At 42.5% G+C, this 13,874-nt stretch overlaps 1 protein-coding gene across 2 annotated transcripts in view; it reads right to left on the reverse strand.

Moving 5' to 3' along the window:
• Nucleotides 1–1,499: 1,499 nt before the first annotated feature.
• SLC35F2 (solute carrier family 35 member F2) overlaps nt 1,500–13,874 on the reverse strand; it is a 66,195-nt gene continuing 53,820 nt past the window's right edge. For both annotated transcript variants that reach the window (XM_008020740.3, XM_073020835.1), the window contains exons 5-8: nt 12,552–12,708; nt 11,911–11,963; nt 10,183–10,337; nt 1,500–3,671 (exon numbers count right to left, since the gene is read on the reverse strand). In XM_008020740.3, coding sequence (XP_008018931.1) covers nt 3,486–3,671; nt 10,183–10,337; nt 11,911–11,963; nt 12,552–12,708 — 551 coding nt within the window. In that variant the 3' untranslated portion in view covers nt 1,500–3,485. The remainder of the gene's footprint in view (nt 3,672–10,182; nt 10,338–11,910; nt 11,964–12,551; nt 12,709–13,874) is intronic.

The raw sequence follows: 13,874 nt of genomic DNA on the forward strand, positions 1-13,874 counted from the left end.
CATATGTCGCCTAAGAGCACGGGGAGGGGACAATGATCGGGATATAAACCCAGGCATTTGAGCTGCATCAGGCAACCCCCTTTGGGTCCCCTCCCATTGTATGGGAGCTCTGTTTTCACTCTTAAATCTTGCAACTGCACACTCTTCTGGTCCGTGTTTGTTATGGTTCAAGCCGAGCCGTCTACCACTGCTGTTTGCTGCTGTTGCAGACCCGCCTTTGACTTCAACCCCTCCGGATCCCGCAGGGTGTCCGCTATGTTCCTGATCCAGCGAGGCGCCTATTGCCACTCCTATGGGGCTAAAGGCTCGCCACCATTCCTGCAGGGCCAAGTGCCCAGATTCGTCCTAATCAAGCTGAACACTAGACACACAGCTTCTAATAGAGCTATAACACTCAGCGCATGGCCCAAGGTTCCATTCCTTGGAATCCGTGAGGCCAAGAACCCCAGCTGAGAGAACAAAAGGCTTGCCACCATCTTGGGAGTGGCCCACCACCATCTTGGGAGCTCTACGAACAAAGACCTGCCTGTAACAGTGCTGGGATTACAGGCTTGGGCCACTGTACCTGGCCTACCTCCTTTTTCTAAAGTCCATCATGGTGTGTATGTATCCTAAACACCCAAATATGTAACCAAGGACTTTGTGAATGACCCTGCTCACCAAACAGCAATCTTGGAGGATCAGCAACTGTAGTTCTGACTGCAGCTGTCATTGGTGTAAATAAAATGAAACAATGAGCAAAATAGCACAAATTTAAAAATAAACCATCAGTGTGCTAATCAAACTGAAAGTCTTCCCAAAAGAGCCAAACATTTTAACATAACCCTTCCCAGTCTCATAGTTGTTAATGTTAGGGAGTGAAAACTAAATATCAATTGAAAAGGCAGTTTTAATTGGTTGCAGAAAATGAAAGGTTACTTCACTCAAAAAAGTAAAAAACTCATTGTGGTAATTCAGAAGTGGAAAACGTTTATTCCTGCAAATGATCGGTGGGCTTGCTCTGAATTCCCTTGAATCCCAGCATAGTCCCCAAATAGACAGGCTTGCCTCACCCCACAGAGGATATGAATCTGAAAAATTGAGTATGAAGAAATATTGAATATATGAAGTCATTCAAAATCCACAAGGGGGACGGGCGTGGTGGCTCATGCCTGTAATCCCAGCACTTTGGGAGGCTGAGGTGGGTGGATCACTTGAGGTCAGTTCGAGACCAGCTTGGACAACACGGTGATATCCCATCTCTACTAAAAATATAAAAAATTAGCTGGGCGTGGTGGCGTGTGCCTAAGGTCCAGGTAGGAGAATTGCAGAACCCAGGAGGCAGAGGTTGCAGTGAGTTGAGATGGCACCATTGCACTCTAGCCTAGGCGAAACAGGGAGACTGTCTCAAAAAAAAAAAAAAAAAAAAAAAAAAATCCATAAGGGTTTTAAAGGAAGGTTTTACTGGAAAAAAAAAGTCCACAAGGGGAACTGGTTAATCAAAGAAACCACACAGTTGATTTATTTCCATGAATTCAAAGCCTTTTAATGATATGAACACTTACTCCCCATTTCTTTCTTACATTGTTACAAAAAATTTACATAACAGTTTTCTTAAAGTGGCATTTTGTTGGTTATTATACTGATGATACATATTAACACTTTGTATTGAAATATCATAAAAATCACAGGGCATTACAAACTTTTGATAAGAAGTAGTAATAGTATCCTCTTTTAACAACTGGAGGCTCCCAGGCATACTTTTCGGAGAGAAATGATTAATTTTATATTTTCATTTATATTTTGATGATAATCTTTTCTTGTTTTTACCAGTTATAAAAACAAAGCTTTTTCTTTGTTGTGATAATGTGCACTAAGACTTAGTTTCTTGAGCTAATGCTAAATAAAATGAGATCAATAGGAATATTCCAGGAGGTCGTGAGAAGTTTTTAGAAAGGATGGCATCTACATATATATGGAGCTCTGAAAAATGTTGGAGAGTATGACCTGGGACTGAAACTGTGGAACACATATCCAGTGTCACAGGCTCTGAGAGCAGAGAGAGTTGGCTCTGGGACCTGGAATGAGTGATGGAGAAATGTTTTAAACAAACAAACAAATAGGCCAGGCACAGTGGCTCACATCTGTAATCCTAGCACTTTGGGAGGCCGAGGTGGGCAGATCGCTTTAGCTCAGGAATTTGAGACTAGCCTGGGCAACATGGCGAAACCCCACTTCTCTATAAAATCAAACAAAACAGGCCGAGCATGGTGGCTCATGCCTGTAATCCCAGCACTTTGGGAGGTCGGGGCAGGCGGATCACTTGAGGTAAGGAGGTCAAGACCAGCCTGGGCAACATGGTGAAACCCCATGTCTACTAAAAAATACAAAACTTAGCTGGGCGTGGGGCCACATGCTCGTAATCCCAGCTACTCACACTTGAACCCAGGAGGCGGAGGTTACAGTGAGCTGAGATTGCGCCACTGCACTCTAGACTCTGTGTCTCAAACAAACAAATAAAAAACCAATTGTGGGAAGGTTCCTAGGTTTACCGCACTCCAGTTTAATGCTCGTACAGTACTCACACTTATAGCTCAGGAGTTTACTCTGTGTCTCAAACAAACAAATAAAAAACCAATTGTGGGAGGGTTCCTAGGTTTACCGCACTCCAGTTTAATGCTCGTACAGTACTCACACTTATAGCTCAGGAGTTTACTCTGTGTCTCAAACAAACAAATAAAAAACCAATTGTGGGAGGGTTCCTAGGTTTACCGCACTCCAGTTTAATGCTCGTACAGTACTCACACTTATAGCTCAGGAGTTTACTCTGTGTCTCAAACAAACAAATAAAAAACCAATTGTGGGAGGGTTCCTAGGTTTACCGCACTCCAGTTTAATGCTCGTACAGTACTCACACTTATAGCTCAGGAGTTTTCAAGGGCTGACCCACCCATTTTCTGCCACATGCAGTCAGCCCCAAGGCCTCATCTGTACCCAAAGGCCTGTGGACAATAACTGCCCCAGCAAAAAAAAAAAAAAAAAAAAAAAAAAAAAAAAAACACAAAAACAAAACCTTGAAGCCTCTGACAGAGGAAACCTACTCCAGAGCCACCGTGAGCTGCCCCTGTTCCTGACCACCAAGCCCAGCCTGGACAGCCTGCTTTCCCGCCCTGGCTTGAGGCTGGCTCACTCCTGGATCTCTCCCCAGTCCTGCTTTCCCACTGGTGCCTCTAAGACCCCGGTGTGGGGTCCGCACCTCATCTCCCTGACACGAACAGGTATTGGTCCTCAAACACAGAAACACACTCTTAGCTTGGTGTCTGCTCTAGTTTGGTATTTCTACTTTTGAACTTTGTTTGGTGTTCCTTTCTAAAACCTAACCACTGGATCCAACCCAGGGTTGTAGAGTGGCCACTCTGAGTCTGCTATTTTTCCCCAAGTGTCCCTTCAGCAAGCAGCAGGCTCTGCTTTATCCTGGTGGGGGATGGGTGCGCCGTCTTCTCCAGCTACAAGACAGCAGAGTGGGTCTCCTGGAGGTTCTCCTCCAGCTTCATCCCCAGGTTGTCAATCCCAATGCTGGTGACCGGAGGCACGCTGCTTTCAGCCGGCTCAGCCGTGCGAGTCGGGGTGGAGCAGTACAGGATAAACCCCACCATGATGACGGTGAAGGACAGGATGTAGAGTCCTGAAAACTAGAAGAGAAGAACAGGCAGTGAATTGTGCCCCTCACATACACATCTCTGCTGCTGGCTTTTGCCAACTGTGCTCTGAGGATTACCTTCTCATCATCTTTTTCTTTTTCTTTTTCTTTTTTTAAGACAGGGTCTCACTCTGTGGCCCAGGCTGGATGGAGTGCAGTGGCGCAATCTTGGCTCACTGCAACCTCTGCCTCCCAGGCTCCAGTGATCCTCCTGCCTCAACCTCCAGAGTAGCTGAGACCACAGGCACTCACCACCACACCTGGCCAATTTTTGTGTTTTCTGTAGAGACGGGGTTTTTCCGTGTTGCCCAGGCTGGTCTCAAACACCTGAGCTCAAGCAATCCACCTGCCTCAGGCTCCCAAAGTGTGGGGGATTACAGGCATGAGCCACCATGCCTGGCCTCATGATCTTGTTTCTGAAAGTTGCCTAAGGAGATGCTAATGCACAAAACCTTCCTTTGTATGCTGCTGAATGATGGGACTCTGCCAACAGCACCTGGCACATAAGCCACCTGGATCCTTGGATCTTTAGGAGAAATGGATCTTTGCTTTTCTCTGTCATAATGCAGTTACACCCCACTCTGCATATAATCCCAGTTAGTGGAGAAAATAAAAGGTCATCATGGATACCACAGAGAGCCCCGTTCAGACCCTAGACACAGCCTACAATATTGGTATGAAACAGAGGAACATAAGACTATGATGAAATGTGGAAGTACAGAAGTGGCATCTGCTCTACAGCCTCTCAATGTGTGCTATTCAATGAAATTCATTTTGCTAAAATGTAATACATTATCTTGTCTCTGTAGGCAAGTATTACATAGTAAAATTTATGGTACACTGAGCAGATTCAGAATTTTAGAGCTAGAAAGAGCCTAAGATACCAGAAGAATCCGAAGCCCAAAGAGGCGACTGGTGTAAGGTCCAGTGAGGACAATCATAGGGAACAGAGAGCCTGTGACATTTTATAATGTCTGTGACAGACATTTTACAACTATGGATGGAGTTTTTGGTGGCCTTCCCCAACTTTCCCCTTCCTAAGACTGAACACCACCACCCAGAGCAAAATGCAATGAGGACAGAACACTAATTCATTGGGTTTATATATGGAAAAATGATATACCCCAAAAGTCTAAATAAATTCTATTAAGAACTTTGTATATTTCCTCTTATTTCAGCTGAAAATTCATACAAAAGTTGAAGTATTAAATCAGTCTGTATTTTTTTCTTTTTTTCTTTTTTAGACAGAGTCTCACTCTGTCTCCCAGGCTGGAGTGCAATGGCGCAATCTCGGCTCACTACAACCTCTGTCTCCTGGGTTCAAGCGATTTTTCTCCCTCACCTTCCAGAGTAGCTGGGACTACAAGCACGCACAACCATGCCTGGCTAATTTTTGTATTTTTGGTAGAGGCGGGGTTTCACCATGTTGGCCAGGCTGGTCTCAAACTCCTGAACTAAAGTGACCCACCCACCTCGGTCTCCCAAAGTGTTGGGATTACAGGTGTGAGCCACTTGCGCCCAGCCTGAAGTCGGTATTTTGAAAGGTAATCATGCTGTCCCATAAAGTGTTCACTGTTACCTGTGAAAAAACCTATATAACTTGTTCAAAATCTGTTATATTTGGTTTGGTGGCTTTTAAATGTTCAGAAGAAAAACTAATGTCTCTCTTAAGAAGGCAGGTGATTAAATTGAGTCACTTTTATTAGCATGGAGAGACTAAGAAAGAGATTAAGTCTCCTGAATTAGAGGTGCTTACTTTTTTGTCTTGTAAAATTCTTTGTGTCTGGATCTATGCAGGAAGTTTCTTGCAGTTACTTTATTCAGCAAATATTCACTCAAGATCAATTTCAGGAGAGGCAGAGTGCTTAAGGTCTGACATAGATGAGTGTAAAAAATTCTGAGCCTCTTTTTCAACTGTCTGCTTCAAAAAATTAGAGCCAAAGTTAGACACAGTTTTTAAAACTTGTAGTATATTAAGCTTACAATCTGCCTTTAAAAACTACTTCTTGGCCAGGCTCAGTGGCTCATGGCCTGTAGTCCCAGCACTCTGGGAGGCCAAGGCGAGTGGATCACCTGAGGTCAGGAGTTCAAGACCAGCCTGGCCAACATGGTGAAACCCCGTCTCTACTAAAAATACACAAATTAGCCGGGTTTGGTAGCAGGTGCCTGTAATCCTAGCTACTCGAGAGGCTGAAGCACAAGAATCACTTGAACCCAGAATGCAGGGGCTGCAGTGAGCTGAGATCACACCACTGAACTCCAGCCTGGGCGACAGAGCGAGACTCTGTCACAAACAAAACAAAAAAACTGCTTCTAAAGTGCTAGGTGACTTCATTATGCTCTGAGTTTTTTCTACCTCTGTAATTTATTCTGAAGATTTCAGAAGACCTGCTCTTTGCTCTCTAAGTCTTGAAACAACATTTGACCAAAAATAGTAAAAATCTGACCTAAGAATGAACTATTTGACATTCAGGAACAAAGGAACACAAAATAACTGGAAAGGAATTTATCAACTGCATGCTCCGATTCTGAGAATAGTAAAGTTATGTGGCCAAAAAATGACATAAGAAAGGGATTTTTTCATTTTAAAGTTAAAAGCAGTTGAAGCTATAGCCAGCCACCTACTGGCCTGCAACTGCTATATAGAAACACCAGCACTCCTAGTGGTGGCCAGATGAAATGCAGCCACAGCATCACAGAAAAACAAGGCTGACATTGTAGTCCATGACAATTTGGCTCTCAGAAAAAAAATCTGGGCCCATCATGATGACTTCTCTGATTCACTTTGACTTTATTTATTTATTTATCTTACTTTTTTTATTTTTTTTAAGATGGAGTCTCACCCTGTCGCCCAGGCTGGAGTGCAATGGCATGATCTTGGCTCACTGCAACCTCCACCTCCCAGGTTCAAGCAATTCTCCTGCTGGGACTACAGATGCGTGCCACCACGCCCAGCTAATTTTTGTATTTTTAGTAGAGATGGGGTTTCACCATGTTGGCCACGATGGTCTCAATCTCCTGACCTCGTGCTCCACTCGCCTTGGCCTCCCAAAGTGCAGGCGTGACCTACTGTGCCCAGCACACTTTGGCTTTTTTTTTTTTTTTTTTGAGACAGAGTCTTGCTCTGTTGCCCAGGCTGGAGTGCAGTGGCGTGATCTTGGCTCACTGCAAGCTCTGCCTCCTGGGTTCACGCCATTCTCCTGCCTCAGCCTCCTGAGCAGCTGGATTACAGGTATGTGCCACCACGCCTGGCTAATTTTTTGTATTTTTAGTAGAGACAGGGTTTCACCATGTTAGCCAAGATGGTCTCGATCTCCTGACCTCATCATCCACCCACCTCAGCCTCCCAAAGTGCTGGGATTACAGGCGTGAGCCACCACGCCCGGCCTGGCTTTTTTTAAATGATGGTATCAATAAGCTATAAACATTCCTTCAGTCTTAGTTCAGGAATACCTTAACCAGCAAGTCTGCAAAGATAACGGCTGGTTCCTTGACATGTAACCTTGCAATGCAAAAAAGGTTTACATTCCTTAAGTAGAAATTTCTGAGAATCCACTGAGCTTAATGTATCAATAATTCAGTTAAGTGTTGTGAGTTCATGGTTGACTTCTGGGAATAGGAAAAATAAGGATTTGTCTGGATACAAAATTTTACAAGGACAAAGAAATATAGTTGATAGCCTCTACTGAAACTAAAATTATCAGGTAATGGCCAACATCCTAACTGTCTGCTCAAATGACTGTCAGGAAAATAGGAAGCAGGTCAATAATCCTTTACTGAAGGCACGCTGAGAGAAGACAGGTCTCACTCTGTCAGCCAGGCTGGTGCAGTGGTGTTGTCAGATGATGACTCACTGCAGCCTCAACCTCCCTGGGCCCAAGTGATTCTTCCAATTCAGCCTCTCTCTCCAGTGGCTGGGACTACAGGTGCACACTACCATGTCTGGCTAATTATTTTTGTATTTTTTTTTTTTTTTTGTAGAGATGGGGTTTCGCCATGTTGTCCAGGCTGAAAAGAGATATTTCTAAAGTAGGGGCTCTCAAAGTATAATCCAAAATCCTAAAACCTAAAACGCTGGGGAGGAATCTATACAGTCAAAGCTATTATTACTTTTTTTTTTTTTTTTTTTGAGACAGAGTTTTGTTCTTGTTACCCAGGCTGGAGTGCAATGGTGCAATCTCGGCTCACTGCAACCTCTGCCTCCCAGGTTCAAGCGATTCTCCTGCCTCAGCCTCCCGAGTACCTGGGATTACAGGCATGGGCCACCACGCCCTGCTAATATTTGTACTTTTAGTGGAGAGGGGGTTTCACCATGTTGACCATGGCTAATCTCGAACTCTTGACCTCAGGTGATTCACCCACCTCAGCCTCCCAAAGTGCTGGGATTATAGGTGTAAGCCATCACGCCTGGCCCTCAAAACTATCATTACCATAATACTAAAATGCTATATGCCCTTTTCACTTTCATCATCTTGCAAATGCACAATGAAATGTTCTAGAAGCTATATGACATGTGATATCACAAGGCAGAAGGAAGAAGCAGAGGTGAGAATCCAGGTGTTTTCTAGTAAGCCACACAGTAAAGAGATTTTAAAAATATAAATCAATGACATTCTTCTATTTTTTTATTTTGAAAAATACATTTTTTCATAAAAATGTTAACATGATGAATTTATTATTTTCTTAATGAATTAATAAGTATTTTTTAATTTATCCATTTTCATTTATAATATGGTAAATAATAGGTATAAATGACTGGGGTTCCGAATTTTTGAGCATTTAAAAGGGTCTTAAGATTTTAAAAAGAATGATCAGCAAGCCCTGGATCTAAGAAAAAAAAAGATGAGAACTGCTAACTTGCTGCCCTAGGAATTTTCCAAGTAGCTGTGAAGTTGAAAAAAAAAAATCTATATACTTGGTTCTCTCTGATTATGAGACTTTAACATGATGCAATCATAAGCTTGAGATTCTCATCTTAATAATGAAATTAAGGTGGAAAGTGCAGTGGCAAGAAGCCTGGACTGATAGAAGACTGACAACTAAGACTTAGTAGTGGCTTTACCACTAACCAGCTGCTGACCAAGGGTAAGTCACTGAGCTGCACATCACCTCCCCGAGCCTTTGTTCCTCCATGTCTAAAATAAATGGCTCCACCAGGTATTAGTGGCTCACGCCTATAATCCCAGCACTTAGGGAAGCTGAGGCGGGCAGATCACCTGAGGTCAGGAGTTCAAGACCAGCCTGGCCAACATGGTGAAACCCCATCTCTAGGAAAATACAAAACTTAGCTGGGCATGATGGAGGGTGCCTGTAATCCCAGCTACTCAGGAGGCTGAGGCAGGAGAATCGCTTGAACCCGGGAGGCAGAGGTTGCAGTGAGCCGAGATCACACCTCTGCACTCCAGCCTGGGCAACAGAGTGAGACTCCATCTCAAATAAATAAATTAATTAAATAATAAAATAAAATAAAATAAAATGAATGGCTCAATCAGTTCTCAAGGAAAAGTGTATCAGACTCTCTGAGGATGTTATTTTTTCAAACTTCATATTTGCTCTCTTGCTTCCCCTGGAGATACTGATATATTCCCTCCCACCCCACCTGCCTTGAGGATTAGTGCATGTAATAGGACCCACTGCTGATGGCAGCAGGTTACACTTGTAAAGGCTGTGATGATGTGGATAGAAAAAGTCTGAAAAACCACTGGACTGAATTACCTTTAAGATATAAAATTACTATCAAAGACAGAACCATCCCAATTATGCATGCATGATAAGCTGGCCATCTCTCTTTCCTTTCCAGCAGGTACTCCAGACTTTTTGTCTGTGTACCAGGGCAAAAAGAATGAATGGAAAAGTTCCTAGTGCTCAGGCTAAGTTACACTGTCCCTCAAGGTCAATAGCGGCTCTGGGTCAGCTTGTTTATCACCTGGCAACATGCGTCAACAATTCCATAAGCTAGTGCCCTGGGCCATACCATCGAAGATGAAATCCATGTATTGCACTTTTTTTTTTTTGAGACAGAGTCTCGCTCTGTCACCCAGGCTGGAGTGCAGTGGTGTGATCTCGGCTCACTGCAAGCTTCACCTCCCAGGTTCACACCATTCTCCTTCCTCAGCTTCTGGAGTAGCTGGGACTACAGGCGCCCGCCACCACGCCCGGCTAATTTTTTGTATTTTTAGTAGAGACAGGTTTTCACCGTGTTAGCCAGGATGGTCTCGATCTCTTGACCTCGTGTTCCGCCTGCCTCAGCCTCCCAAAGTGCCGGGATTACAGGCGTGAGCCATCGCGCCTGGCCGTATTTCACTCTTTAGAATAACCCTAGAAGGGCAATTCTTATGTGAACCCATTTTTTAATTCTGTAGTAGTATAGGGAGGCCTGACCAATGAAATTCTTGCCAAGAGGATGAGAAGGTTTTATTTTTTGATCTAGAGTCTTGAAGAAACCTGCTACGTTTTTTGGATCCAAGCAAGTATTCTTATTTGAACATGCTCTATTTGTTTACCTTATAGCCAAACAGAAAGAGTCCAACGAAAAGACTGTAGAGGTCCGCTGTCAGGATGCCTAGGTTGACGGAAGTGGCACTAGTGACTTTAATCACCAATGGCATGAAGCTATAAAGGCAAAACATACACAGGGCAAATGCCACAAACAGCAGGGCTGTGGAAAAAAACATGGAATATCTAATATTAGCGCAAGAAATCATAAGACAAAGGAGTTTGAGGCTTGGCTGCCATATAAAACTCCCTAATCTTTTAGCATATTATCTACAAAGTCCCTTGTTAACAGTCAGCATTGCAAATGAGACCACAAAGCTCTCTGGAAAAAAGAATATTAATAGCAAGTTGTGATGTAGATAAAGGACCTCAAAAGTTCAACAAGGTATTGGATGATCAAGGTTAAAAAATCCTGCTTATGGTGTGACTGAGTCCATTGCTCTTATCACCCCTTGCTATGCACCCTGCCAGAACACAGTGATGCCTGCGATAAAAGGCCAGTAAAGGCAGAATCAACATCTCGTGTCAAGAAAAATCATCTTTTCTTTGCTTTTGTTTGGTTGGACATGATTCGTATAACTGGATTCAGAATAAAGTAGCTTTAAAGACATCAAAGACAGTTATTAGGTCCATTGTATTTTGTTCATCTCATTAAATTAAGTGCTCCAAGGCAGCGCAACATAATTATCCTCTTTAGGACAGTGCTTGCCATGTGGATGTTGACTACATTAGCAATTATCTCTGCTTTGCAACCACTTCTTTAATCTCATCCCATACGCAACACACACACACACACACACACACACACACACTTCCTGGCAATGTAAGTTATTTTTATTTTTCTCGAGATGGAGTCTCGCACTATTGCCCAGGCTGGAGTACAGTGGCGCAATCTCAGCACACTGCAACCTCCGCCTCCCAGGTTGAAGTGATTCTCCTGCCTCAGCCTCCCGGGTAGCTCAGAGTACAGGTGCCCGCCACCATGCTCGGCTAATTTTTTTTTTTTTTTTTTTTTTTTTGTATTTTTAGTAGAGACGGGGTTCTTCATGTTGGCCAGGCTGGTCTCGAACTCCTGACCTCAGGTGACCCGCCCATCTCGGCCTCCCAAAGTGCTGGGATTACAGGTGTGGGCCACCCCGCCCAGCCTGCAATCTAAGTTATTTAATTGAATTAAATGATCAAGCATGGTAGACAATCTTCAATGACACCTATGTACTATTTAACTTCTCCCCACTCCATCGTTAAACCAGGTTCAAATCTTTTCTGACTGTCCCATCACCATTTTGTTTTCCTTTATTTATTTATGCAGATGCCTAGGATTATTCAGATGACAGGAGCAATGGGAGGTGAGGGAGATTTCACACCATTGACGATTCAGGTTAATGCTTCACAAATTATATCAAGCAGATAACCTTCGCAAGAAATTTGAGGACCCGAGATACAGATCTACTTGAAAGTTGGTTTGACCAAAGTTCAATCTCCAGTCTTGTTCAGGATCCCTAGTAACCAAAGGCTATTCCTGCAGGTAAAGATTAAGAATTAACTTTTATGGAAGTTTATCTACCAATTTTCAGAGAAAACTCAATGTAAAGCACTGTAGCTGATATGTATTAAATCACTCTGGGATTTTACAAAGGTGTCTAAATATTAAAATAAAGCACAGTATAATCCTCTAGGTGTTCATGTGTTAGTTAAAGGAAAGAATGCTGACTAAAAGGATTTCTTTCTTTACATACCAATTTTCCAGTCCCAGTGAATGCTGGCGATATCCTTATATTCCACAATCAATCTAAGATTAAAACAAGACGTCACAGAGAGGTCCACATACTAATTTTCACTATTTTATAAGCATTTTAGTCACTATACTTCAGCTAAAGTGCAGAACTACACGGACTTTTGAATTTGTCTTAGAATATAAAAATAACTATCTTCAATAAAAATGACAATAAAACCAAAGGAGCTCATAAAGATATGTTTGACTCCCTTACAGGTGCTCTGCAATAACAGTCAAGTATAGGAGAAAAATGTGATATTATGCTTTGTTTTTGAATAAGCTTAGGAAGTTAATGTGTTAATATTTTCTGGAAATAACTAAAAAAGAAAACTCCTTACTGGTAAATGCCTCTACCACATGCTAATCAGGAATCCTAAGCAACACACCTGTTTAAGAAAACAGGAAGTAATTCTTGATATTTTAACAATCCTCTAATAGACACTCAGCAAGTTATCAGGTAATGGCAAAACCACAATTACTCTTGCATCCACCTAATACTAATTTCAAATGTGAATTTGGGCCAAATAAATAATGAATATTAGTAGTTATCATCTATAATATATTTGCTTGTTTTGTTTTTAGAAAAAAATTGTAGAATCTTACAGCTGTATACCACTGATAATTGTTCCAAACAGGCCCACCATTCCTAAAAATTCCTGTCTGCTCAGCTTCTTCACGATGTATTCCTCACAAACATTCGAAATGGCATAGAGGGAAGCCCCAAGAAGGACCAAGATGTCGCCAATCAATACATCACTCCCTGCAGGAAGACAAGCCACAGAAAGCAAAACACTGTCAACAGGTGAACCTCTACAGCGTGCCTCCAGGCGGTCATCTGACTCGTGTTTATTTAAATGATGCTCAAGAAGAAGAAACTGGTTACTAGAAGTTGACGTGTGAGTGTGTGTGTGTGTCTGTTTGAGACAGAGTCTTGCTCTGTCGCTCAGGCTGGAGTGTGGAGTGCAGTGGCTCAATCTCAGCTCACTGCAACCTACATCTCTGGGTTCAAGTGATTCTCCTGCCTCAGCCTCCCATGTAGCTGGATTTACAGGCACCCTCCATCAGGCCTGGCTAATTTTTGTATTTGTACTGGTCTTGAACGCCAGAACTCAAGTGATCCGCTCACTTTGGCCTCCCAAAGTACTGGGATTACAGGTGTGCGTGACTGTGCCTGGTCTAATTGTTGTATTTTTGGTAGAGATGGAGGGTTCACCATGTTGGCCAGGCTAGTCTCGAACTCCTGACCTCAGGTGATCTACCCACCTTGGCCTTCCAAAATGCTGGGATTACAGGTGTGAGCCACCGCACCCAACCTGGTTACTAGAAGTCTTCTCACTTTCTGGTTCAATTCTGCTGTGATTTTTCATAATTTAACTCCTCAGAAGTCTAACAGGCTAGAAATTGATGGTATATATCATAATGTAAGGCCTCAGAAAATGATTCTATGACATGACAAATTAATGGAGTTCACTGAAGAGGTAGGTCAATTTGAAAAATGGGAACCTGCTTTCAAAGTAATTTTCCCTCTCAATTCAAGGAGACACTTAGCTCACTTGTAGATTGGGTGAATCATAGACCTTAATTAGATTTTATAGTATCAACTGTAATTTTCTCTCTCAATCCAAGGAGACATTTAACTCACTTGAAGCTTGGATGAATTCATAGGCCTTAATTACATTTTATACTATCAACTGAATTCAACACAAAGTGTGGCAAAGTATTCTCACCTATACAGTGACTTAAAAAGAAATACTCCAGTGAACAAGTTTCTTCGTTGATTAAATAAAAAAAGAAGAAAAGAATCGACAGGTTTTCCAGTAACCAATCTTAAATGTATGAGACAAAAGATTATTGCAAATATATAAAGAAACTTTGCTCTCAAGAGACAAGCAAAACTATTTAATGTAACAAAAAAGAAGGAAAACT

This window comes from Chlorocebus sabaeus, chromosome 1 (genome assembly GCF_047675955.1).
Source record: "Chlorocebus sabaeus isolate Y175 chromosome 1, mChlSab1.0.hap1, whole genome shotgun sequence".
NCBI classification, from domain to species: domain Eukaryota; kingdom Metazoa; phylum Chordata; class Mammalia; order Primates; family Cercopithecidae; genus Chlorocebus; species Chlorocebus sabaeus.